This window comes from Chiloscyllium plagiosum, unplaced genomic scaffold (assembly GCF_037043375.1).
Source record: "Chiloscyllium plagiosum isolate Xiang-an unplaced genomic scaffold, Cpla_swu_hap1 HiC_scaffold_34, whole genome shotgun sequence".
NCBI lineage: Eukaryota > Metazoa > Chordata > Chondrichthyes > Orectolobiformes > Hemiscylliidae > Chiloscyllium > Chiloscyllium plagiosum.
The window spans coordinates 26,695,528-26,723,518 of NW_028270172.1; the positions used below are offsets into that span (position 1 = coordinate 26,695,528).

General features: G+C 41.0%; 1 protein-coding gene across 2 annotated transcripts in view; it reads right to left on the minus strand.

Annotated features, from left to right (window-relative positions):
* Positions 1-27,991, minus strand: part of znrf2b (zinc and ring finger 2b) — a 207,704-nt gene that overhangs the window by 72,338 nt on the left and 107,375 nt on the right. The window contains exon 2 of one of the 2 annotated variants that reach the window (XM_043719277.2): positions 18,212-18,307. The exons of the other annotated variant lie outside the window; for it this stretch is intronic. Within the exon in view, the coding sequence (XP_043575212.2) occupies positions 18,212-18,307 (96 nt within the window). The remainder of the gene's footprint in view (positions 1-18,211; positions 18,308-27,991) is intronic. 2 annotated transcript variants of the gene reach the window in all.

Genomic DNA, 27,991 nt, shown 5'->3' on the forward strand with positions numbered 1-27,991 from the left:
CTCTGTGTGGTTTGACCCCAAATTTGGAGAGCAATGGGGGGGGAGTGAGGGTTTCGTCTCACATTTGGCTGATTTTCAATCCTAGGTGGTATTTTTATTCCAAAGGAAGAGCAGAAATCTCAGAATCTTTCACCTTTACAGACCTCTGTTCAGTGTCTCTTCATACCACAACACAGAGATGATTTCCAATGTATCACATGACTTTTATAAAATATCAGTACAACTCTCCATAAATCTGGACACCTTAAATGGACAATTGGTACTCAACCATACAGATATGAACGCTGCTTGGTGTCATGATTAATTTTTTGGTTCATCCAAACAAAGCTTTTTTTTTTGACTGCCATCCCTGGATAAGGAGAGAGAGGTAGGTTGGACATATTCTTGGAGGTTTTAATCATATAACACACCCGGCCTTGCTGTTCACTGCCTTCCCACACCAATCATAAAGCAACCATACAGGTTTTTAGCAACCAGTATTGAAGATACTAGACAGCCAAACACCTTCACCTATCACTAATATTGCTGTAACCCATAAATGGTCAAAAAAAGGGAACAAAAAAGTAGATTTTCTTTTGCGTGGCATTGATTTCTCTCTTGGGGTTGCTCATCCCAGAGATCAACCTTAAATTCTTTTCTTGTATTCAATCATGGAATGAAGGCATTGCTGGCTAGGCCAGCACTTATTGCCCATCTCTAAAATTGCCCAGAGGGCAGTTAAGAGCCAACCACATTGCTGTGGGTCTGGAGACACATGTAGGCCAGATCAGGTAAGGACGGCAGTTTCCTTCCTTAAAGGACACTAGTGAACCAGATGGGTTTTTCCAACATTCGACAACAGATTCATGGTCATCATTCGACTCTTAATTACAGATTTGTTTTTAACTGAATTCAAATTCTACCACCTTCCAAGGTGGGATCTGAACCCAGGTTCCTACAACATTACTTGGAACCTTGGATTAACAGTCCAGCAATAATACCCCTAGGCCATTGCCTCCCTGAATACTGGAGATTTCAGGACAATTCTGAAGGATTGGCAACCCTACCTCAGTTAAGCGTACAAAGAATCTGAAGAATAAATCATAGAAGAGCAGGAATCCTATTTGCAGCCCTGGACAAGTATTCATCCCTCAACCAATTTGACAAAAGCACTATCTGGTCATTATCACACAATGCGGGGAGCCTTGCAAACCAGTTACCAAATTTCTGAAGTATAGTGATGATTATATTTTACAAAGTAAATTGAGAAGTGAAGAAACATGACATAATACTGTACACATTCTTCATTAAACAGTATTCTGAAGATACAGAGACATTGGAATTAGAAATTATTTGCACACCTAAATGAAACGAAAGAGCTTAGATTTCATTGCAAATGATCGTATCTGGTCTTTCCCATTAGAGTGCATTGTTGACAAAAGCATTGGTCTTCGGTTACTAGGTTCACCAATCCCTTGTTCTAAAGGCATTTAGAAGTTCACTCGGGATGAACTAGTTCTCTAGTGTCATCCCTTATTGCTGGTAACCTGAACAATAACACAGAAACCACCAGGTGATTGGCAACAGCTTATTGCTGTTAACCAGGCTACAAGAGCTCAGAGCTAGTGTCAAAAACATACATACACTCTCAAAAGCCAAAGAAAAAATGGTTCAAAAATATCACACAGGAATGCCTGCCAGAAACTAAAGTCGTGACGGGTTGGCAACAAGTCTATTTATTGTGACCTCCTGCATTGGGAAACAGGAAGTAAAACTTTGAACACCTTGTTTTCCAAGAACAGAAGAGTTATACCACGTATGATGCATTTTAGTAATCCCGTACTTATACCTTTAAGACCATAATCGCTATTTACGCAGGTACTTCACAATGAGAGAAGTAAATTTTAGGATTGAGATTTAACAGTCAGCCGAGCCAACAAATGCAATTAAGTGGTGAAATTCTTTAAGACCTATCCCTTGTGAAGAAGCTTTTGGCTGTCTGTCTGAATCACTTCTTTCATAGCTGAGTGATGGATTTTGTTTCATATTGTTTCTGTGAAATGCCTTAGGATGTTTGACAACATTAAAAGATGAAAATGTGTTGCTGGAAAAGCGCAGCAGGTCAGGCAGCATCCAGGGAACAGGAGAATCGACGTTTCGGGCATAAGCCCTTCTTCAGGAATAAAAAGATGCCATATAAAGGCAAACCATTGTTGTTATACAGTCAAACACACACAATCTGTGTCAGATGAAGTCTGGAGCACAATGTATCATCCATAATGTCTGGTGCCAATACACAGGAGACATTGCAATACTGGCAGAGCCCCTACAGTCAGAGGTCTGAGCTATAAAGAAAACCTGCAGAGAATGCAGCTTTGCGGGGAATGTTTGAGGAGTGATACTTGAAGAACGAAAACACACCAGGTGGAGGAAAAAATATGAAATGACCATTGTTTTAAATAACATGTATAGGATAAAAAGACTTCGGGTCAAATCAACCAAAAACATTAGGACATATACCAGATAGTTCTTCATTCTGAGAAAGTCAACACATGGAATGGATGTTTTTGATAGAGAGATAGAAATCAAGAAAAACACAAATGCATCTACAAAACAGCCAATGCACCACTGGGGAGGCAATAGAGTGCTTCACAATGGGGCAAATAGTTTGTCTTATTCCCAAATAGCTTGTAATTGGGCCTATTAATACTCAAGGAGAACCTGATGTTAGATTAGATTTCCCACGGTGTGGAAACAGGCCCTTCGGCCCAACAAGTCCTCACCGACCCTCCGAAGAGTAACCCACCCAGATCCATTTCCCTCTAACTAATGCACCTAACACTATGGGGCAATTTAGCAAGGCCAATTCACATCTTTGGACTGTGGGAGGAAACCAGAGCACCTAAGGGAACCCATGCAGACACAGGAAAAATGTGCAAACTCCACACTGACAGTCACCTGAGGCTGGAATCAAACCCAGGTCCCTGGTGCTGTGAGGCAGCAGTGCTAACCACTGAGCCACCATGCCGCGATGTTGCGCGGGTAATTAGGTTTAGGGGATCTTATGGCACAGTTGGTAGTGCCCCTACCCCTGGACTGGAAGACCCTAGTTCAAGTCCCACCCCGTTCAGAAGTGTGTAATAACATGTCTGAACAGGTTGATTAGAAAAACAGACTAAATTTAAAAATTATTACAATTAGGTTGAAAATGCCCAGATCTAAATCTAAACATGGTACTTTAGTCCTGGGCCCCATTGTGTTCAAAACTCGATGATTTAAGCCACCACACTGCCATACCAACATATTTATTGGATTTATTATTACCCAACTGCAAGATTTATTACTTTATTTCTGACCATCCTGTTCAAGCTCTTTTAATACCTGTTCTAAGGCCCTTTCTTTAAAGTTGACCAGTCATTAATTTCTGCATTTTTGAACCATCTACTAAAGATGGCTTATTCTTTCTGGCATGTGCCACAGCAAACACATCTCATGCCTGCCCAGTTGAGAGTTGTTTACTTCTTTGTTTGACTTGCTTTCATTTGCCCAATTTGCTTTTGATTTGCTGCTGCACCCCATAGTTCTGTCACCTCTACTGACTCCATTTTAGTTAACCTCATGTCAGATGCACTTCTGATAAATGAGTCCTCCATATTTTAAACTGATACATTCTTGCTGTGTTATTGAAGCTATGATAATGTAAACTTTGTTTGGAAGTGATTTACAAGTTGTTGCAATAGTGACTGCGGGTGGTGTATCTTTTTATAGAAGCAAGCTTCTACAGGATATTTGAATTTAGTCATGTGTTGAGTCCAAAATTGCAAATTGTCCTGTCAAATGGTTCATTCTTGATATGACTGGACTAACCAAATTTCTTCTTAATACTTCTCCAATTCTAGAGATGAAAGCCACAAGTTTCCCTTCTGGTGATGCCAATTCTACATGCCCAGTGTATCATTTGAATGAATAATTTCTGCATGTTCAGTGAAAGCTGAAACAGTTGTTCACCAGTGAAAGAAGAATTATTGGCAATCAAGGGAGAGCAAATGAGATCTGAAGGTTATGTTCAATGGGAGGTAAAAAGTTTTCAGCAAAGTCTCTGTTATTTCATTGGCGCAAACTTTTGGAATATGGCGTTCAATCCTGATCTCCTTGCTACAGGAAAAATGTTGTTAAACTTGAAAGGGGTCAGAGAAGATTTACAAGATCATGACTGGGAATTAAATATCCAGGGGTACCAGAGTATTGAGAAGGACAGACAGGAATGCAAGGGCGGTGGTGTAGCTCTGATATTCAAGGACGACATCAGAGATGATATAGGTTCTATGAAGCATGAGGTCAAATCCATTTGGGTGGAAATTAGGAATTCCAAGAAAAAAAAAGTCACTGATAGGCGTAGTCTATTGGCTACCAAATAATAACATCACATCAGGGTGGGCAATAAACAAGGAAATAACTAATGCCTGTAAAAATGGTATGGCCATTATCACGAGGAATTTTAATCTGCATGTAGATTGGTTGAACAAGCTCAACCTTGAGGAGGAGTTCATTGAGACTATCCACGATAGTTTTCTTGAACAGTATGTAATGGAACCGACGAGGGAGCAAGCTATCCATGACCTGGTCCTGTATAATGTGACAGGAATAATTAATGATCTCATAGTTAGGGATCCTCTTGGAAGGAGTGATCACAATTTAAATTTGAATTTAAAATACAGCTGGATAGTGTGAAGATAAAATCCAATACCAGGGACCTGTGCTTGAATAAAGGGGACTATGATAGAATGAAGGAGGACCTGGCTAAAGTAGACTGGCTACAGAGACTTTATAGTGGGACAGTTGATGAGCAGTGGAAGACCTTCAAATAAATTTTTCAAAGTGCTCAGTAAAAGTATATTCCAGTGAAAAGGAAGGACTGTAAGAGGAGGGATAATCTGTCATGGGTGTCCAAGGAAATAAGGCAGGCTATCAAAGGGAAAGAGAAGGCATACAAAATGGCCAAAACAGCAAGAATCTACAAGATTGCAAAAACTTTAAATGTCAACAGAAAGCCACAAAAAGAGCTATAAGAAAAGTAAGATAGAGTATGAGAAAAAACTAGCACAGAATATTAAGTCAGATAGCAAATGTTTCTATAAGTATATAAAATGAAGAAGAGTGGCTAAAGTAAATGTTGGTCCTTTAGAGGATGAGATGGGGCAGTTAGTTATGGGATATATAATGAAATGGCTGAGACATTGAACAGGTACTTTGCATTGGTCTTCACAGTGGAGGATACTAATAACATGCCAGTAAGTGACAAAGAAACGAAGGTAGGTGAGGACCTGGAAACAATTATTATTACGGAAGAGCTAGTGTTGGGTAAGCTAACGGAGCTGAAGATAGATAAGTCTCCTGCCCCTGATGGAATGCATCCCAGGGTATTAAAAGAGATGGCAGGAGAAGTAGCAAGTTGACTGGTGGTAATTTTCAAAAATTCACTGGACTCTGGGGCAGTCCCAGCAGATTGGAAATAACATATGTGACACCACTGTTTAAAAATGGAAGTAGACAAAAGATGAGGAATTTTAGACCAGTGAGCTTAACCTCTACAGTGGAGAAGATGCTCAAGTCTATTATCAAAGAAGAAATAACAGGGTATCTCAGAAGAAAGTGTTCCATTGTACAGACGCAGCATGGGTTCATGAAGGGCAGGTCATACTTCACAAGTTTTTTGGAATTCTATGAAGACATTTCAAGCAAGGTGGACAACAGGCTCCCAGTAGAAGTAGTATACCTAGATTTCCAAAAGGCCTTCAACAAGGTGCTGCACATGAGGCTGCTGCATAAGATAAGGTTGCATGGCGTTAGGGGTAAAGTATTAGCATGAATAGAGGATTGGTTGACTGACAGGAAGCAAAGAGTGGGGATAAATGAGTGTTATTCTGGCTGGCAATCAGTGACTAGTGATGTGCCTCAGGGAATGGTATTGGGACCACAATTATTTACAATTTATATACATGGTCTGGAATTGGGGACCACATGTATGGTGTCAAAATTTGCTGAAAACACTAAGATGAGTGGCAGAGCAAAGTGTGCAGAGGACTGTGAAAATTTGCAGAGGAACATAGATACTTTGAGTGAGTGGGCAAAGGTCTGGCAGATGGAATACAAGGTTAGTAAATGTGAAGTCCTCCATTTTGGGAGGAGTAACAGCAAAATAGATTCTTACTGGACTTGAATGGTAAAAACAAACATGCTGATTTGCAGAGGCAGCTGGGTGTCCTTGTGCATGATTTGCAGAAGGTTGGTCTGCAAGTACAACAAGTAATTAGGAACTCAAATGGAATCTTGTCCTTCGTTGCTAAAGGGGTTAAGTTAAAAAGCAGAGAGGTAATGTTACAGCTGTACAAGGTGCTGGTGCAGCCACACCTGGAGTACTGTGTGCAGATTTGGTCGTCTTACTTAAGAAAGGATGTACTGGCACTGGAGGGGGGTGCAGAGGAGGGTCACTAGGTTGATTCCGGAGTTGAGGGGGTTGGTTTATGAGGAGAGGCGGAGTAGATTGAGTTTATATTCATTGGAATTCAGAAGAATGAGGGGGGAATCTTACAGAAACATATAAAATTATGAAGGGAATCGATAAAATAGAAACAGATAGGATGTTTCCACTGGTAGGTGAGACTAAGAGAAGAGGGCATGGCTGCAAGATTAGAGGAAGCAGGTTTAGAACTAAACTGAGAAGGAACTTCTTCACCCAGAGGGTTGTTAATCTATGGAATTCCTTGCCGAGGGAAGTAGTTGATGCTACTTCAGTAATCGTTTTTAAAGCTAAGGTAGATACTTTTTTGAAAAATAAAGGCATTAAGGGATATGGTAAAAATATGGGTGAGTGGAGCTGAGTCCACGAAAAGATTAACCATGATCTTATTGACTGGCGGAGCAGGCTCGAAGGGCCAGACAGCCTGTTCCTGCTCCTGGTTCTTATGTTCGAAGGTGTGAGCTATAGGGAAAAGCTGAAGAGGCTGGGGCTTGTTTTCCCTGGAGTGTCAGAGGCAAAGGTGTGACCTTATGGAGGTTTATAAAAAATCATGAGGGGCATGAATACACTTAATTGTCTAGGTCTTTTCCCAGGGTAGGGAAGTCCAACACTGGAGGGCACAAGTTTAAGGTGAGAGGGGCAAGATTTAAAATGGAATTAAGGGGAAACTTTTCCACTCAGAGCGTTGCAAGTGCATGGAATGAACTGGCAGTGCAAGGTATGGAGGCTGGTGCAATGACAACATTAAAAAGGCATTTGGATGGGTATATGAATAGGAATGGTTTAGAGGGTTATGGGCCAAATATAGGCTAATGGGACTAGATCAGTTTAGGAAATCTTGTCAGCATGGATGAGTTGCACCGAAGGTTCTGTTTCTGTGCTGTGCATCTCTTTGACTCTACAAAAGTTAAGAGAAAATAACTGGCATACACTGTGTCACTGGGATTTCAGTGAAGCATACTTGCTAACCAGCTACCAAAGCATAGGAGTTAAAAATCCAGCAGAAAGTACACAGATGAGGGAGGTCATTCAGGACTCATCCATCGAATAATAAATAAGAATATGGTTCAGGGTTCACCAAAGAGCTTCAAGGGTTAATGTAGGAGGTCAAGTGCCATAAACCAGTCTTGCATTCCTTATCTTTCAGAAGATAACACAACTTATGAAGAGGACACAGTAAGGTGAATCCAAAAAAAATCTCGAGTGGAAGAATCCCAGAAGAGTAATCACAACTAGAACCAGATTCCTTCGGACTAAGATAAGGACACTAAATAAATCCTCCAGATTACGAGTAATGTAAATCTGGAACACTCACTCCCCACCCCCCAGAAAGTGTGTCAATGTTATCAGTTGTAATGTTCAAGACAGATTTTCTTTTTCTGGCAAGGGGTGGGGGGGGAGGTGTTTAGGGGAAAATTGAATTGGTCAGGAAAGTGGCATTTAAATATACAATAATGCACACTGAATAGAATGTAGAACTCAATTCCCAGGCTTTGCAATGAATATACTATTGGGAGGAGAAAAAATCTACAACTGATCATTTTCAAAACCATTTTAAATTTGTGAGGTACACACCCTTTTAGCCTAATAATTAATCACAGATGTGGTAGTGAGTGAAGCATATTGGATAGCAAGATAATACATCGAGTCATAGAGATGTACAGCATGGAAACAGACTCTTCAATCCAATTCATCCATGTTGACCAGATGTCCAAACTGATCAATTCTTGTTTGCCAGCATTTAGTCCATATCCCTCTAAACTCTTCCTACTCATATACTCATCCAGATGCCTTTTAAATGTTATAATTGTACTAGCCTCCACCACTTCCTCTGGCAGCTCATTCCATACACACATGGCCCTGTGCATGAAGACATTGCCCCTCAGGTCCCTTTTAATTCTTTCCCCTCTCACCTTAAACCTATGCCCTCTAGTTTTGGCCTCCCCTACCCTGGAGAAAAGACCTTGACTTCACATCCTATCCATGCCCCTCATGATTTTATAAACCTCTGTAAGGTCACCCTTCAGCCTCCAATGCTCCAGGGAAAATAGCCCCAGCCTATTCAGCCTCTCCCTATAGTTCAAACCCTCCAATCCTGGTAACATCTTTGTAAATTGTTCCTGACCCCTTTCATGTTTCACAACAATCTTCCTACAGCACAGAGGCTAGAATTGAACGCAGTATTCCAAAGGTGGCCTAAACAATGTCCTATACAGCCATAACATGACATCCCGACTCCTATACTCAATGCTCTGACCAATAAAGGCAAGTGTACTAAATGCCTTCTTCACTACCTTGTCTACCTGGGATTCAACTTTCAAGGAACTAAGAACTTGCACTCCAAGGTTTCTTTGTTCAGCAACACTCCCAGGACCTTACCATTAACTGTATACGCCCTGCCATAATTTGCCTTTCTAAAATGTAGCACCTCACATTTATCTAAATCAAACTCCATCTGCCACCCCTTGGTCCATCGGCCCATCTGATCAAGGCCCCATTGTACTCTGAGGTAACCTTTGCTGTCTGTTACACCACCAATTTTGGTGTAATCTGCAAACTTACTAACCATAATCTTCTATATTCAAATCCAAACCATTTATATAAATGTCAAAAATCATTTGCAAACCTGATGAATAGGCCTATAACCTCAACTCTGTTTCTATTTCCAAAGATCTGCTGAGTACTTTCTGCATTTTTTGTTTTCTACCAGTGAAAGACACACCAGCAGCAATTCAAATTTCTGAACTCTTGTTTAGAAGTAGGAAGGTCAATGATTATATCGGTTATCAGTCTGCACTGAGAAATTTTGAATTATGAAATATCACACAGTTAACACTGATAACCTGCCTATTCCTAGTGAGAGTAAGGTGAAGCATTAAGAGTTTTACACCAGACACATTGACACAAAATGGCAGTGCAATGGACTGGACTGGGCTGTTTCTTTTACAGCACTTTGGCAATGAACGTACTAAAAGATCCTATTGATAATGGATACTACAAACACATTCGCCAGTAGATACAAATCTCCTGAGGACACTGTTTGTACTGAAACACTGTGCTGGAAAAAGAGAATTCATGAAGAGCTCAACAAATGCCAGCTTTTTAAAAATAATTAGATCGGAAAGCAGCTGATGTTGCCTCAATTGTAACAAAGGTTTGCTTTCTGAATCTGACAAATGCTTTCTTTGTTGCCATCATTTAAATGGAATCAACAGAGGGAAAACACTCTTCATAGCTGTTTTCAACAGCCAACAGGTTATATTACTATTCAGATACACATTTATAGAAAAATAATCACATTCAACATTACCGGGGGTGGAAATCGGTCAATACTGTATGATGTTCCGTGTTTTAAGAAGGAGGATTCCAAAAAGCTCCACTTTGTTTTAACAAAGGGACGATGTTTTACCTCCCAGGCATTGAAGGTGAGTTGGGACAGGGCGCAGAGAATCGAGCAGCATTTTTTTTACCCACTCTACATTGCTGGCTGGTCAGCACTTATTATCTGTTGCCCTCCAGAGGTGGGGGTAAACTGCCTTCTTCAACTGCTGCAGTCCAGTGTAGGTAGACCCGCAAGGCTGTTATGGCGTGAATTCCAGGATTCTGACCCAACAGCACTGAAGGATGGCGATTATATTGCTAAGTTAAAATGATGAAAGGCTTCAAAGGCAATTTGGCAGGTGGTGGTATTCCTACCTGCTAACTTTGTTTGTCTAGATGGTAGTGGTTGTGGATTTGCAAGGTGCTGACTAAGGATCTTTGGTGATTTTCTGCAGTGCATCCTGTAAATGATAAACATTGCTGCTGCTGAGCGTCGGTGGTGGAGGAGGTGGATGTTTCCACGTCTGGTGGCAGTAAAGTTAGTTGCTTTGTCCTGAATGGTGTCAGGCTTCTTGAGTTTTGTTGGAGCTGCACTCATCCGGGCAAATGGGGAGTATTCCAGCACACTTCTGTGCCTTGTAGACAGTGGACAGGCTTTGAGTGAGGTGGTGAGTTACTTGCTGCAGTATTACTTGCTGGGCGACACGGTGCCTCAGTGGTTAGCGCTGCTGCCTCACAGCACCAGGGACCCAGGTTCGATTCTAGCCTCGGGTGACTATCTGTGTGGAGTTTGCACGTTCTCCCTGTGTTTGCGCGGGTTTCCTCCTACAGTCCAAAGTTGTGCTGGTTAGGTGAATTGGCCATGTTAAATTGCCCATAGTGTTGCATTAGTCAGAGGGAAAAGGTCTGGGGTGGGTTACTCTTCAGAGGGCCGGTGTGGACTTGTTGGGCCAAAGGGCCTGTTTCCACCCTGTACGGAATCTAATCTAATCTAATCTAATCTCTAATCATTCCCAGCCTCTGACCTGCTCTTGTGTTTATATAATGAGTCCAGTTAAGTTTCTGGTCAATGGTAAGCCCAGGATATTGGTAGGGTATTTCACAGATAGTAATGTCATTGAAATTCAAGGGGCAGTAGTTAAATGATCTTTTATCGGAAATGATCATTGCCTGGCATTTGTGTGGCACAAAATCTTACTTGCAGCATTTTAGCCCAAACCTGGATATTGTCCTGCTCACACTACACATGGACATGGCCTGCTTCAGTATCTGAGTAGTGGTGCTGAACATAGTGCAATCATCAGCAAACATTCCCACGTCTCATCTTATGTTGGCTTACTGTAAAAACGTCAATTAGGCTCAGCCCTGTTTTAACAACTGGGTCTTGATTGTATGACAAGTTACAAGGAGACAAATCATTGTACAAGGGAATTGTTCCAGTAAGGGAATCAGCTGGGGAAAAGGGAAGAGCCAAGTGGAGGGGCCTAAAGGAGAATTCTTGTCCCACTAACAAATTTAGCAAAATAATTGAGCATAACTCTGTTGTGGGTCCAGACAGGTTTGATTTGGCAGGGAACTTTCTCATTTCCCTTAGTGGATGCTGATCTGCACATTTAAAGATGACACAGTTGGATTGGGTTGGGTATCCTTGCCATCTGCAAGTTTTAAAAAATTATTCATTCACAGGCTATGGGCATTACTGTCTTCACCAGCATTTATTGCCCATGACAAACACCAGCTCCCTGGTCCTCATCCCTGGAACATCTGGATAACAAGGATACGTACATCGGGCTTCTACTTACTAACTTCAGATCCAACCTTAATACTATAATCCCAACCAAACTAATCTTCAAACTCCAAGACCTGGGTCTCTGCGTCACCCTCTGCAACTGGATCTTCGACTTGCTGACCCACAGACCAGAATTAGTAAGGATAGGCGACAGTACCTCCTCCTCCTCCTCCTCCTCCTCAACACCAGTGCCCTGCAAGGCTGTGTACTCATTCCCCCCTTCCTGTATTCCCTGTACACTCATGACTGTGTGGCCAAACTTCATCTGAACTCTATTTACAAGTTCACCGGCGATACCACAGTTGTAGGCCGGATATCAAACAATGGCGAGACAGAATGCAGGAAGGAGATACGAGTGCTTGGTGGTGTGCTGTAAAGATAACAATCTCTCCCTCAACATCAGCAAAACTAAACAGCCGATCATCGACTTCAGGAAGCAATAAGGGGGGCACACCCCTATCTAGGACAATGGGGCTGAGGTGGAGATAGTCTACAGCAGCAAGTTCATAAGAGTGACAATCATCAACAATCTGTCCTGGACCACCCACGTTGATGCAACGGTCAAGAAGGCATCACTCCTTGTACGGCAACTGCTCTGCTCAGGACCGTAAAAAACTACAGATAGACGTGAACACAGCCCAGTCCATCAAACAAGCCAACCTTCCAGCCACAGACTCCACCCACGATGGTCGGTGCCGCAGAAGGGCTGCCAGCATCGTCAAAGTCCCCTCCCACCTCCATTATAATCTCTTCCAACGTCTTCCATCAGGCAGAAGATATGAAAGCTTCAACAGATTCAAGAATAGCTTCTTCCCTGCTAGTATTAGACTTCTGAAAGGACCTCTCAAATTTCAAATCTAACGTTGATCTTGCTTTTTCTGCGCCTTCTTTGCAGCTGTAACTTTTTAATTCCTCACTGTGTTCAATCACCCTATATCTTTGTCATAGTAATACAGCACAGAAACAGGACCTTCATTCCAACCAGTCCATGCCAAATATAATCCCAAATTAAACGAGTCCCATCTGCCTACTCCTGGCCCATATCCCTCCAAACCTTTCCTGGTTATGGACTTATCCAAATGTCTTTTAAACCTTGTAACTGTCAGAAAGCTCATTCCACACACAAACCATCCTGTCTGTAAAACATTTGGCTCTCACATCTTTTTTGAATCTCTGTCCTCTCCCCTTAAAAATGTGCCCCCTAGTCTTGAAATCCTCCATCCTAGGGAAAAGACAACTACCATTAACTCTGTCTATACCTCTCATTATTCTATAAACTTCTATAAGTTGGTATGGTCTGGCCATATTGCAAGTGAAACAAAAAAACTTTTCACTGTATCCAATTACTTGCGACAAGAATAAATCAAATCAAATCTAATCAATTGAAGTCACATGTGGTCCAGACCTGGTACGTTCCCTTCCCTAAAGGACATTAGTGAAGCAGGGAGGTTTTTCCGACAATGGATTTATGGTAATCATCAGACTCTTAATCTTAGATTTTATTTATTGAATTCAAATTCCACCATCTGCCATAATGGGATTCAATACCAGGTGCCCAGCACATTATCCAGGTCTCTGGATTCCCCGCTAACTACACCACTGCCTGATATCTGCCAGATTGAGCATGCTAAAATTGAATACCGTATACGTGAAGTGGCCCTGATATTGCTGTCTGAATGTTGCATTCTTTAGCTTACCATAGTTAGGCCTCCCACTTTTACTTTAAGTCACTGCAACACTAGACTGCATTATCCAATAGCAAATTAAGATTGCAATGAGAGGAAGCTTGAGCTGGTGAAAAACCCATAAAACGTAAGTATGCTGCTATAAAAATGGCAAATAGAAACACAATTGGAAAAAAAGTATCAACTTATTGGTGGGACAGGCAGAATTCAGAAGCATGCAAAAGCTGAAATAACCAGCTGCTGAATGAACTAATCAGGAGGGAACATTTTAGTAGATAACGTCAGATAACTTAATGCTTGCATGCATATTTACAAAAAACAATTTGCAGCAAATGCTGATAACTGTTGTCCCAGCTGTAACGATATCACAATATGACAAGGGTGGAAGAATGAGCAAGGATGAGATATATCAGATTAAGTTCACAGAAAAACACATCCACACAAAGAGTGGAAGTCAAACAACAAGAAACAATTAACGGTAAAGACTTACTTTTAGCTACAAGTCTCGCCAGGAAATATCACCTAGTAACCATCTGGTCAACAGTATTCAAAGGACATATGCAACATTTGACACAGTTAGCATTTCCTTTCAGTTTATTGAAGGAATACAGCCAAATCTAATTGCAAAGTACCTGAATGTGATACTTTATTTAGTCACACTGATGGAAACTGGTCATTTTCTCTAGGCTTCCCAGTGTTTATAGCTTCCTCAGAAAAGCACATCTGGGTCAGAATTGGAATATTTGAGCAATGTCTTCATAACCGTTAGTGCCACCTTAGCTTCTATTTCAATGCAGCCATACTTTGGGCTTTCGCCACACAATCACATTCTGCAAAAGGAGAAACCATCTAGATTTTCTGCATAATTCAAGTATATGCCTCGACAGATAGCTCTGGGTTAATGCGCAATTTGGCTATAATGTCGCGAAAGAATTAGGGAACGGTATTTTGGAGAACACTTCCTTTGTTGGTAATAGCAAGATTCCAACAGGGATCAGTTCGCAGACTTGGTTCTGTGCAAGTGCACGCCCACCCAGACCCATTTCCCTCTGACTAATGCACCTAACACTATGGGCAACTTAGCATGGCCAATCCACCTGACCTGCACATCTTTGTGACTGTGGGAGGAAACCAGAACACTCAGAGGAAGCCCACACAGACACAGGGAGAATGTGCAAACTCCACACAGACAGTTGCCTGAGGCGGGAATTGAACCCGGGTCCCTGGAGCTGTGAGGCAGCAATGCTAACCACTGAGCCACCGTGCTGCCCACTGTCTAGGGAGCAGCTTTCTTACAGTGTACTGAGTTAAATTTACTTTTGCTTTGTCAATAAATATGATCTCAGCCTTCAATCAGGCTGTGCTATACTCTCTGTGTTAGACTTTTGGGTGATTTCTGAGCAATTTTGAGATTTTTTGTTGATCTGCCCCTAACACCACTTTTCCCATAGGCCCCATTATTTACATGAAGCGACTTTTTATTAAGCAAGATTTTGCTGGAACACAACTTCAGCATTATAGGAGAACTACCTGTAATTTGTTCAAATATCAGTTTCAACAGTGTACAGAGAGATGTTAGTGCACTGCATCGCTCTGACCAGAGGCAAGCAGCAGAAATGACAGTTTAAATGGTGAAGGAGGAAACACCTTAGAAGGAAAAACAGTTTATTATCAATTTGCAAAACTACAACAATGTCACAAGTCAGTCAGTAGGAACCCAACAACTAAGAAACTATTTAATAATTACAGTAACAGTGCTGAAGTAAATTGCAGCTTCTCTCAGGATAGGAATAAAGCTTTTCATTAGTGCCAACTTATATTTGGATTTGAAAACATATTCTGCAATGGGCATTGCCCTATATTTCATCGATTTCAATGCTCTCTATTATCCTTTGACTGACAGCTCACTGACAGATGGTGTACGTAAACATGGGAAATAAAAAAAAGTAGTCATTCTCTATCTAGACAATGTTAATGACAACTAAGATGAGTGGTAGAGCAAAGTGTGCAGAGGACTGTGAAAGCTTACAGTGGGACATTAATAGTTTAAATGAAATGGGCAAAAGGTCTGGCAGATGGAGTACAATGTAAATAAATGTGAAGTTATCCATTTTGGTAGGACCAACAGTTAAAAGGACTGTTGCTCGAGTAGTAAAACAATGCAGCATGCTGCTGTGCAGAGGGACCTGGGTGTCCTTGTGCATCAATCACAGAAGGTTGGTTTGCAGGTCCAGCAGGTAATTAGGAAGGCAAACGAAATTTTGTCCTTCATTGCTAAAGGGATTGAGTTTAAAAACAGGGAGGTTATGCTGCAGCTGTATAGGGCGATGGTGAGGCCACACCTGGAGTACTGCATGCAGTTTTGGTCTCCTTACTTGAGAAAGGATGTACTGGCACTAGAGGGGATGCAGAGGTGGTTCACTAGGTTGATCCCGGAGCTGATGAAAGCCTGAGTAGGCTGGGGTTATATTCATTGGAATTTAGAAGAATGAGGGGGAATCTTATAGAAACACAAAATTATGAAGGGAATCGATAAAACAGAAGTAGTGAGGATGTTTCCACTGGCGGATGAAACTAAAACAAGAGGGCATAGCCTCAAAATTAGGGGAAGCAGATTTAGGACTGAATTGAGAAGGAACTTCTTCATCCAGAGGGTTGAGAATCTGTGGAATTCCCTGCCCAGTGAAATAGTTGAGAATTCCTTATAGAACGCTTCTAAAGCTATGATAGATAACTTTTTGAACAGTGCAGGAATTTAGGGTAATAGTGAGAGGGTGGGTAAGTGGAGCTCAGGCCACAAAAAGATCAGTCATGTTCTTATTAAATGGCGGAGGTAGCTCGAAGGGCAAAATGGCCTACTCCTGCTTCTGGTTCTTACGTTAATATTTCAGGGATTGCAAAATAACCACCACTGGCTGAATTATCACACCTAACTTTATTTAGATCAGGCACTTTCAGAATGATTGGTTCAGAACCATAGAGTCATAGAGTTACACAGCACAAAAACAGACCCTTCCCAGTCCAACTCATCCATGTCTACCAGATATTCAAACTAACGTAGCCCCATTTTGCCAGTATTAGGCCCATATCCCTCTAAACATTTCTATTCATGTACCAATCTGGATACCTTTTAAATGTTGCAATTGTACCCGTCTCCACCACTTCCTCTGGAGGCTCATTCCATACACACACTACCCGCTGTGTGAAAAAGGTGCCCCTTAGGTCCTTTTTAAAATTTCCCTTCTCACGTTAAAACTAGAGGGACTAGAGGTTTAGATTCCCTTACCCTGGTAAAAATACATTGGCCACTCATCCTCTCCATGCCCCTCATGATTTTATAAACCTCTATAAGGGTTAGCTCGAAGCCTCCAATGCTCCAGGGAAAATAAACCCAGTCTATTTAGCCTCTCCCTATAGCGCAAACCCTCCAACACCAGCATCATCCTTGCAAATCTATTCTGAACCCTTTCAGGTTTAACAACATCTTTTCTATAGCAGGGAGACCAGAATTAAACATAGTTTTCTAAAAGTGGGCTAAACAATGGCCTCTACATCCATAATATGACATCCCAACTCCTATACTCAATGCACTGACCAATAAAGGGAAGAATGCCAAATGCCTTCTTCACTATCCTATCTACCTGTGACTCCACCTTCAAGGAACTACCTGCACACGTAGGTCTCTTCAACAACATTCAAAAGGACCCCCCCCCCCATTAACTGTATAAATGCTGCCTTGATTTGTCTTAGCAAAATGCAACATCTCACATTTATCTAAATCAAATGCCATCTGCCACTCCTTGGCCCATTGGCCCAACTGATTAAGGTCTTGTTATACTCCGAGATAACCACCTTCACTGTTCATTATACCACCAATTTTGGTGTCATCTGCAAACTTACTAACCTTACCTCCTATATTCACATCCAAATCATTTATATTAATGATGAAAAGCAGTGGACCCACACCAATCCTTGCAGCACACCACTGATCACAGGCCTTCAGTCCAAAAAACAAACCTCCACCACCAACCCCTGTCTCCTACCCTCAGGCCAATTTTGTATCCAATTGGCTAGCTGCCCCGGATCCCATGTTATCTAACCTTGCTAACCAGTCTATCGTGTGGAGCCTTGTCAAGTACCTTACAGACAATGTCTACCACTCTACCTTCATTAAATCTGGTCACTTCTTCAAAAAACTCAATCAAGTTAGTGAGACACAATTTCCCATGCACAAAGCTGTGCTGACTATTCCCAGCCAGTCCTCATCTTTCCAAATGCACATAAATCCTGTCCCTTAGAATCTCCTCCAACTCCTTACCCACCACTGACATCAAGCTCACTGGTCTATAGTTCCCTGACTTCTCCTTACCATCTTTCTCAAATAATGGCACTACATTAGCCAACATCCAGCCTTCTGAGACCTCACTCTACTGATGATACAAATAGCTCAGCAAGAAGCCCAGCATTATCTTCCTTAAATTCCGACAGAGATCTGAGATACATTTGATCAGGTCCAAATTATCCATCCTAACTGGCTTTTAATCCATCCTAACTGGCTTACTGGATTTTTTTTGCACAGCACGCCCATGATTTTGGGACACTCCAAGATTGGAGTCTTTGTTAAGCCTGATGTATATCTGGACTAATTGCTACAGAACAGAAACAATTAGTTAATGACTGCTCATCTCAGTCTTCAAAATGCCACATCCGCAGGAGGAAATATACATGATTTCTCGATAGGTAAGAGAGCCATCCACAGTGCAAAAGGTGAAATTGTAGGAGTGTCAAACTGAGTTACTCACTGCAGTGTGAACAGCTGATGATGGCACTAAAAGTAGTATTTTGATGGACCATGAAAGATTACCATGACTTTTACAAAATGAAGCTCAGCATATCAAATAAAATAAGACTCCTTACCATTATAGGTCACCCTTGGTTTGGTCAGACACATGACAAGGTGCAAATCCATTTCATCCGTGGAAACAAACTTTGAGCACACAGGACACTTAAAACCTGGTTTACAGATTTAAAAAAAAACACAGTTAAACATAACATAGGTTTAGATTCATAAAGAAAGCTTTATGATGCACAATAACTTATTTTAATCTATAGGTGATCTATTAAATGGCAGAAAACTTGAGATATAATTGCCTGAATTTACCCTCACACAACCAAAGGTAACCCATTGCTCAAGACCACAAAGCTGCCTAGGACACATATAATAGATATGCTGCAAAGTAATTACTCAATCTCTTTATTTTGAAAAGCAAAGCTTAAGAAATTTGGAAAAGTGAGCAGAGGGATTCTGTCACTTGGAAACAATAATCCAACGCACTGCCAGTAGACCAGTAAATAGTTATAAACTCTCAGTGCTACTGCACAAACATGCCAATTTTGTTTTCTAATCACAGGCAAAGAAGTTGAAGCAGATATTTATAACAACGTCATTACAATCAGAAGTGACATCACAAGCTTTGATAATTGCCCTTCCTGGTGGCCTCCGTAAAATGCACCTTTCTCAGGCATGGTGCGACAGAATAGGACACCAACTCTTTGGTAACAGTGTAATCTTCACAGTTATGAGACTGGCTCTATAATCCACATGTAATTTGTTCCTGCATTAGTGAAGAGCTTTTCCGTAATATTATATAGACCATTAAATTCATCAAGTGAGCTAGTGAAAGTACTGGGACAATCCTTAAAATAAGGGATCCAATAGTGCTGGAATGTGCCCTGTTAATTAAGGCTTATTCTTGTATGTTTAAACTTTGCCCACAGAGCTGCACACAAATGTGGACTGATAACAACACCAACAGCAGGAAAAATAGTGGGCGGCACGGTGGCACAGTGGTTAGCACTGCTGCCTCACAGCGCCAGAGACCCGGGTTCAATTGCCGCCTCAGGCGACTGACTGTGTGGCGACTGGTTTCCTCCGGGTGCTCTGGTTTCCCTCCCACAGTCCAAAGATGTGCGGGTCAGGTGAATTGGCCATACTAAATTGCCCGTAGTGTTAGGTAAGGGGTAAATGTAGGGGTATGGGTGGGTTGCGCTTCGGCGGGGCGGTGTGGACTTGTTGGGTTGAAGTGCCTGTTTCCACACTGTAAGTAATCTAATCTAAAATAATCTAATCTCCTGAACTAGCAAGTCGTATTGAGAAATGAATGGAGACAGAAGGTGAGTTAAGAGTGGGTGACTTTAATCAAGTACAAAATAAAAAGAGCAAATGGGAAAGAAGAATCAGATTGTGCCAGAGAGAAAATAGGAGCAGAAAAATCCATAAGGAAAAAGTATAAAACATATTTTAAGTTTGACATTTTGAAAAAGATTTTGTTTTACAATTCACATGAATGAGAATTGGAATTGTTCACTTTCTGAGTGTGGGAAGTTGATTGCATAATTACTTAATTCCATCTTTCAGCAAAATCTTGGCCATTAATAGTGAAACTATTAAAAGCCCTTACTGTTATGAGTGCACCCTATTTTTACGATTCAAAGAAAAAAATTCAGACTCTGGTGAATAGTTTATTTCAATAAAACTGCAACACAACTGTAAGATGCAAAGCAGTTTGCAGGAGTGTAATCAGACAAAACTTAATTGACACTGTGCCCAAAATGCAGGCAATACAGAAGATGATAAACATATGGGTAAGTAGATGGATCAAAGGACAAATAGGGAGAGAGCAAAGAGCTGTAAAAATAATTCAAGAGGTTTGGGCAGAGGCAGCTGAATGCTGGTTGAAACAGTGGGACAAAGAAATTTGAAAGTTTCTAAGAGACCACACAGCTCATGAAATTGAATACCCCTCAGACATCTCTATCTATAACTCCCAAGCTTTCATTGGTGTAGAAAACAAGATTGTTGACTGCCTTCCTGCTAATGGCATTTGGCAAAGCTGCTCTCATTCATCAATAAACTGCACTGAAACGTAACGAGTCATGAGTACATGGCAGCACAATCAAAGTGACAAAACCTTTGAAGGTGTTTCCCTGTGGCAACAAACATAACTAAGCAAACCAAAAAACTTTCCAAAGGTCAACTCTGCTTAGTCTGAAGCGATTTGTTGCCTTTTTTGCAACCAAATGTTTAATAGCTAACTGAAGAATATTTCAATCTCCTGATCTACCTACTTGTAATCTAAAGCAGAGTAATGCTTGACTACACTGAGGGCATAAGAGTATCACTTCTTAAAATTGAATGATTAGTGTGTTTCAATTTTACTTCAAATGAATCTAACATTGTTCATACGAACAAATTAAATAAAAACTCTTCTACCCTCCTTTCCAATTATAAATACTTATGGTAACATCTATCTTAAAAACTGCTTTTGGAACTTGTCAAGTCATGATAGAGGAGTTGCAGTCCCACCACTACCAGGAGAGGTGGAAGTTTACATAGACAACTGAGGGCTCTTGTTCAAGTCCCACCTGCTCCAGAAATGTGTCATAATTCTCACGCAGTGGGGAATGACCACAATCTGAGGTCTTTCTGTTGATGTTAAATGGGGGGGGGGGGGGGGGGGGGGGGGGGGGGGGTTTGGTTATCAGACCCTCCCGATGCTTCAATTACATGTAATTATAATTTTATACAAGAGAGAGCTGCCTTTGGTTTCTTTGCCAGATAGAGTCAAACCCCAATGATTGTTTGTTCTTTGCCATATACTACTGTACAGAAACAAGCTGCTTTAGTGACCTTGTATGAATAGATTTTGTGATTTAATATATATTTTTGAAATTATAAAATAAATTCTCTGAGCAGGTTGTTTGGAAAATATCTACACATCTGAAGCATGTGTGACTTGAACCCAGGTCTTCTGGCTCAAAGGTAGAGGCACTACCACTACACATAACAGCCCTGCTCCAGAGGGTATACATCTGAACAGGTCAATTACAATATCTACTGTAAATAGACAACTGGCATTAGAAAAATGATCAATGGACTTTAGAGTAGAACATAAAGTGGAATTTACAACTTTTAATGGAAATTGAATACATATCCCAGTTCAATTATTTCACCCTTCTTTGTAATCCACCACAATAGTCTTGATTCTGTATGAGCAATGTATTTTTCAGTACATGAAACATTTGACATTTTGCCCAAGCCACAACAGAAGCAGAGCAGAACAGATTTAATCGTGTAACAGAAAGCACATTTTAAAAGGCTGTCAGAGAAAAGCTCAACTCAGTTAATAATAAACTGGGCATTCTGTATTAAAACAGCACAAAACTTTAGACAGACTTAAAGAATGGGAACCTGTATTTAAGAGAAGAACCCATTTTGCTTTTATGTTGCTGTTCTTTTTATTACATTTTGCTGGTATTAGCAGATTACTACACTCAACACCACTTGCATCTGAATAAGGACAGATTTTCCAGTTCTCTAACATACTTCACACTTGTGACATTAACAAACAAACAATTTCCAGACTTGGCAAGACAGATTTGACTTTCTCTCTCCAAATTTTCTCTAATGGTGACTCTCTGTTTACTTATCAAAGTGGGGAAATCAGCTAAGATTCCTGCTTCCAATTACAATCTTGTGGGATCAGTTGGCTTCTTGGCTCACTGGTAGCAAGATTGCTTCTGAGCCAGAAGGTCATGGGTTTAAGTTCCACTTGAGAGATTTGAGCATATAATCCAGGTTCATCCCATACTGCAGTACTGACGGAATACTGCAATCTAGGAAGACTGGTCTTTTTGGATGAGTTACAATGTAAACTCGGAAGGCAATGGAGGGACATGCTTTCTGTAAATGAAGACAGCTTTAGTATGGAAGGGCAAAATGTGTCAGCACAGGCTTGGAGAGCCAAAGAGCCCATTCCTGTGCTGTATTGTTCTTTGTTCTTTAGACACAATGGCAGCATTCAAGAAGCACCTGGACAAAATAGTCAATGTTCCCTCTCTGGTGATGGAAAAGATCCTATGGTAATCTTTGCAGAAAAGCAAAAGTGGACGTTCATGTGTCAACTATTTATCCCTCACCTAACACAATCAAACAGATCTGACTGCTTGTGTGATTTGTTGTTGCTTATTCACAAGTCAGCCACATTTACCTACAACGGTGACTATGGACTGAACCTTCCATTATTTATTTTGCCTAAGTGTCTAATTACCACTCGCTATACCCAGAACAACTCACTGCTGATGGGTTATCAACCAATAGACCAGGATCCCTGTAATAGCTGTGCCATCCACTTTCAGTGCAAGTGAGGTGGTGTCCCAACTGAGTGAGCAGGCACGATTATGATGTGGAGGTTTGGGGTGGGTGACAACAAGAGGATGTTGCAGGCAATGAGAGCAATAGAGCTATTCCTGCCTTTGTGGGAGGTGGGAATATAGTATCACAAATAGAGTGAGTGAGAGGTATGAGAGAGAACCCTGGTGGAATGAAGATGGACGCGAAGCGCTTTGCATTTCTCCAGACGGCTGAGACAGCACTGACCTGGTTGGCAACCCCAGACCACGTTGGCATTGCCCATTGTTGTGACTTCCATTGTTGGTCCTACGGGAAGAGGATGCCCTATCTGGGCATCACACCAGCCAGTGGGACCAACAGGATCCTGCCCACAAACAAATGTGCCAATTTCCCTCATCTGCCAGAGCAAACATCAGAGATGGCCCACTCTGAGTTATCCCAGTCATGGCAAGTAGTTTCAGGTATGGAGGTCGCTAAAAATCAGGCCAGAATGAGAACAAGAGTCGAGTCACAGGGATGAGGGAGGTAGCTGATGCGATGAGTTTGGACACTCGGTAGGTATCACACATGGAAACCCTCTGTGAAACTTGACAAAATGCCCAATTTCTCAGAAAAAAAATTGTTAAGGGATCCAGGTGGGGGTGGCCAGCACTTGAACCAAATATTTGAAAGAACACTTCCCACTCTAGGAGTGAATCAAGCAGAAATATATCACTCTTCTTTAAACAATTCTCACCTACTTCTCAATCTCCTTAATATTATACAAACCAGCACCTTTGCATGTTCAAAATTCACTTTTCTCAGAAATGATCAGTCAGGAAAATTGGCAAAAATGATAATGAACCTGTTTGAATTCCCACTCAATTAAAATAACATCTCTATTTTCTAGCCCACTCCCTCTGTCATTCCCAGTTCTCCTGACACAATTTTGCTGATAGATAACACCTTATCTATATCAGAATTAAACTTCCAGTGACTCCTGTCATCTCCTTCAGTAATTGCTCTGACAGCACCAGGCAAACACTCACTATTTTAACTATTCATTACCCCTATTCTTTCCAGGAATAATATCAGTTCAAACAAATCATCAGTGTGTTTGGTTTCACACAGCTCTATTCCCTTTTCTGTGCACCATGAATGAGGAAATCTGTCAATTCCTTTATTATATGGAAAATATTTTAAGATTGGAGCCCCATCGCTTCAGTTCCAATCTACAAAAGCAGGAGAAAATCAAGCCATCTATCCCTATTTTATCTTCTGGAAAAGTAAGCATGGTAATTGTTTGAAGTCAGTTACAGTCAATTCATGCAATGCTTTCCAGATCATTGAACAACTGGCATTTTATACACACAAGCGTGCCTTTAAAACGGAAAAATGTCCAAAGGGAACAATACAAAAGAAAAGGGAGATGTGACCAAAGCAGGAGATATCAGGAGGAGTGACCAAAGGTTTATTTAAAGTGGTAGGATTTTTTTTAAATGTCTTGACAGCAGAGAGATGGAGATTTAAAGTGGTGCTGAGAGCCAGAGACAACCAATTCTGACTCAAGGAGAGCTTGCAAGGTCATAGAGCTAAAGGTCACAAAGTCAGGGAGAGGGAAACTGTAAGGGGATTTTAGTTCATGAAATTTTATATTTGAATTGTCATGGGATACAGAAATGATCCGAAAAAAATCATCTTCAACCTGAAATTTTATCTCTTCTCTCTCCAGAGTCTCAGCTGTGAGATCTGTCAGATGAGTTAGGTCACTGCTAGATTTCGCAAAAATGTCCTGAAACTGTAATTAAATTCACTGAATACAATACGGCACTATGGACAAAGCACACTTCCATCCAGAGCAATTAGAGATGGACAATAAAAGCTGATTTTGGGAGCCAAGCCCACGTCCTATGACTGAATATGAGATCAAGCAATTTTATTTTAATCAGTTTATGAGAGGTCAAGAAAGATCACTTACATATCTCTTCAGAAATATTAACTTGGCTTGCAAATTGAAAACAAATTAACAGTAACTTTTATTAGTGCCTTCAATTTCCCAAGATGTTTCACATAAACCTCAGAAAATACAGATGCCAGAAAAGATAATGAGTCGTTTGGTGACTCTGAACCAATTTAATCCCCCGAGGACAGGGACAACGGGTGAGCAGAACTGAGTACTGGCTTGGGTAAGGTCAATAAAACTTTTATTGAGTTGATCTTCAGCAAATGGAAATTGGGAGTGCAGTCAGTGAAACACTCGAGTACTCAAGACTGGAAATAACAAAAGCACATATGCAGGATTTAGGGATTGATGGCCTGATGGATTAGGCACAAAAAGGAGATACTACGAAATTGGAAGACATTGTTTTTTGTGATGCAGAAAGATATGGGGGAGTTTTCTGGAGGTGAATGCATGGAATTGGAAGAAGGACCTATTGGTAGAGATGCTCTGGAATTGATAAGTTCAAGAAGAGTTGAACCAAGTGAGAATATTCCCACAATTTTGACAATGCCATACAGATATTCATAGGATTAACAGCACAGCAGAGAACCATTTGGCTTACTGCACCTGTGATAGCTCTGTGCTAGTTAGGTACAGTCCCCTGTTCTTTCCCCATTGACTTGTGTTGGACAAGGACTGCGTGACTGACCGTGTTAAACAGACATAGGAGAAATAAAGCACTCTGGTCATACTAACAAAAACTATTTCACAACAGTGAGAGGAGCAGAAACTCAATTGAAGAGAATCAAATAGAGGAATGAATTTGACCCGTGAAACAATGTTTAAAATAGCAAGATATGGATGATGAGGCAGTAGTTAGTGCAAGGAAATCGGTTCAGAGGGATGGCATTGAAAAGGACAATACAGCCAGTGCCATTTAGATGAGTTAGCATTGAAGCCAGACAAAGTTGTTTGGTCAGTAATTTAGTGGGAATGAAGACAGGAGATCAGGAGGGGATATGGGGGTCATGGTGGTGAGGGTTGGGGAGAACTACAGGAAAATGGTGGCTCAGGACAAAGTGGGGATGTTAGGTCTATTTAGATATAAATTTCAGGTTTATGCTAGTTATACTTTTGGGTTTTATAACTGACCCCACCTCACCGTGCCCCCACCCCCCCCAAAAGCCATATGTTTAGGAGTTTACCATTACTGCGCAAATTGTTCCACTGGATTCTTCCTACTCTTCACGCTGCTTCATGGTCACAGGAGAGCTGATTATTGCAGTCCAGAATGCACCTCATTATTCATCTCCTTCAAGAATGCTATTGTCCACTAGCAGCACTCAGTCTTGAACCCAGCTGAGGTTAAAAGTTGTACCATCTTGACTGATTTTGTAGTCAAAATCAACTAACATGGCACAAACTGGGGTTCGTTACTTGCATCAAGTTCTATCCATTGATCACCTTCTGTTAACTGTCTAGCAACATCTCAATGTTAAGATTCTCATCATTATTCACAAGACCTATGGCAACATCCCTTCTGCTTTGGCCCTCTCCGCCCCTGCAATTCTGCCTCTTGCACATCCCTGGTTTTTATTGCTTTACCACAGACTCATCTTCAGCTCCCTCCATAAACTGCTCTGCCTCCTCCAAGATACTTCTTAAAACAACATTCTCTCTTTGAGCAAGCTTTGGTCACATATCCTAAAGTCACATAGGGTATATGATTTTGTTTCAAATTCTGTTTAATAAATCTCCTTTAAAGCAACTTGATATATCACACTCCATCAAAGATTCTTTACAAAGCGTGAGTGGCTATTGATGGAGTAAGGGATGGTGCTGGTAGGCTTGACTGAGATAACCATCGGTTAGGTTTGCAGGGGCATGGGTCTTCTTCAATTTTAATTTCCCAAATAAAATATCAAGAATACCCAGGAAGGAGAAAATAGATTCAGACTACAGCAAGTGGCAATTGAGCTAAACATACTTCAGCTATTTAAAAGAAATCATATGATTTTCATTTCTAGTCTTTTGTGATGAAGAAACCCTCAGGGGCTTGTGGTACAGGAGTTTGAAATATTATCCCACTTACATCATGTAAAGGCGTGATGACTGATTTCTATCACTGTCCTGTTTATTACAATCAAGGTGCTTTTCTCAGGCTTCAGTCCAAATAAATTGCTGAGGCAGCATAAGGAACTTGTGATTACACACCAGAACTTGAGGATGAAAAACATCCTCTACCACCCTACTTTCCTCACAGCTACACCAGTTCATGATGCATCTCTCTGAAATGATAGCCCAGCAAGGCTGTAAGAAAGTAAAGTCCTTAATGATCTGCACTTGACAATACTTTTCGGGAAAGCATTCTCAAAACCAACCTTCTCTATCATGAAGTAATGCTTCCTTACCCACCACCTGATTGCAGCTCTTTTCAATTTATATTCATGTCTCCTCGCTCTTCTGTTTTACACCAAGTCAATTATCCCTTCACTGATCCTCCACCTTCCTGTTCTTTGTGTTTCATTGTGTAATTTTGTGAATAAATTTTTATCTGTTTTCAACCCTGGTAGTCAACCTAGCTAACTTACTCCAGGTAGTTTACACTGTACACTTACCAAAACAAATTGCAAAGTTTGGTCTGGGTTGCCTGCTTAACAATGTTTTGAGTGGTCAGGTGTAGCCCATAACAAAAGAGACACGTTTATTGGGTGAGACTCATTTAAAGCGTGGTACCAAAATAACTACCTACAGATTGTGCAAAAAGACTGAATCAGAATTGTATCAAACTTGATCAAAATACTTACCCTCTGCTTCACATTTTCTTGCACTGTGAGAGTAGGCAGAGAACTTCAATTATAATGATTTACATCGCCTTCAGGATAACAAGCAGAACTAGAGTTGCAATGTGGCAAAGCTCCAATTAATTATCCAATTGTTCAGACCATCCCTCATAGCACTGAGTGACAGTTACTGTGATCTGTCTGTTCATTCTGCCATCAGTGACTACTACACACCACCTCTGGGATTCAGCAAAGCCCACATGCACATTCAAAGCAGCTTTTCAAATCCAACCCACAAACTAACAAACATAAATAAACAGTCTTGGAAAAGGTCCATCTCCTATGGTTTCAATGCTGTAGCAATGTGCATTTTAATACAGTTGGGTGCTTCATCGAATATTAAGGTATTGACATTGAGCCACAATGATGTGTTCAGCCAAACAGTTGGTCAAAGAGGAAGGTATATGGAGCTCCAAAAAGTGGAAAGACAGGAAGATAGGCAGAGAGGGTAAGGGAGGGAATTCCAGAACTTTAAGGGCTTGAGCAGCTTGATTTTCCCAGATGGATTTGTGAAAGATTTTCCATTGTTACCACCTTGTCAGGGAGAAACCAAATAGAGTGACTGGTGATCACTTAGCACAGAGCCATACCCGGACAATCATGGTGGTTCAATGATGCATCGAAAGTATTTTATATTTGCTATATTTGGATTAACTAGCGTCAAGTTGTGTGATATCATAGGTCTGATCTGGGAATCCATTATGAGGTAAGACACAACATCAAGACCTTTATGCTATACT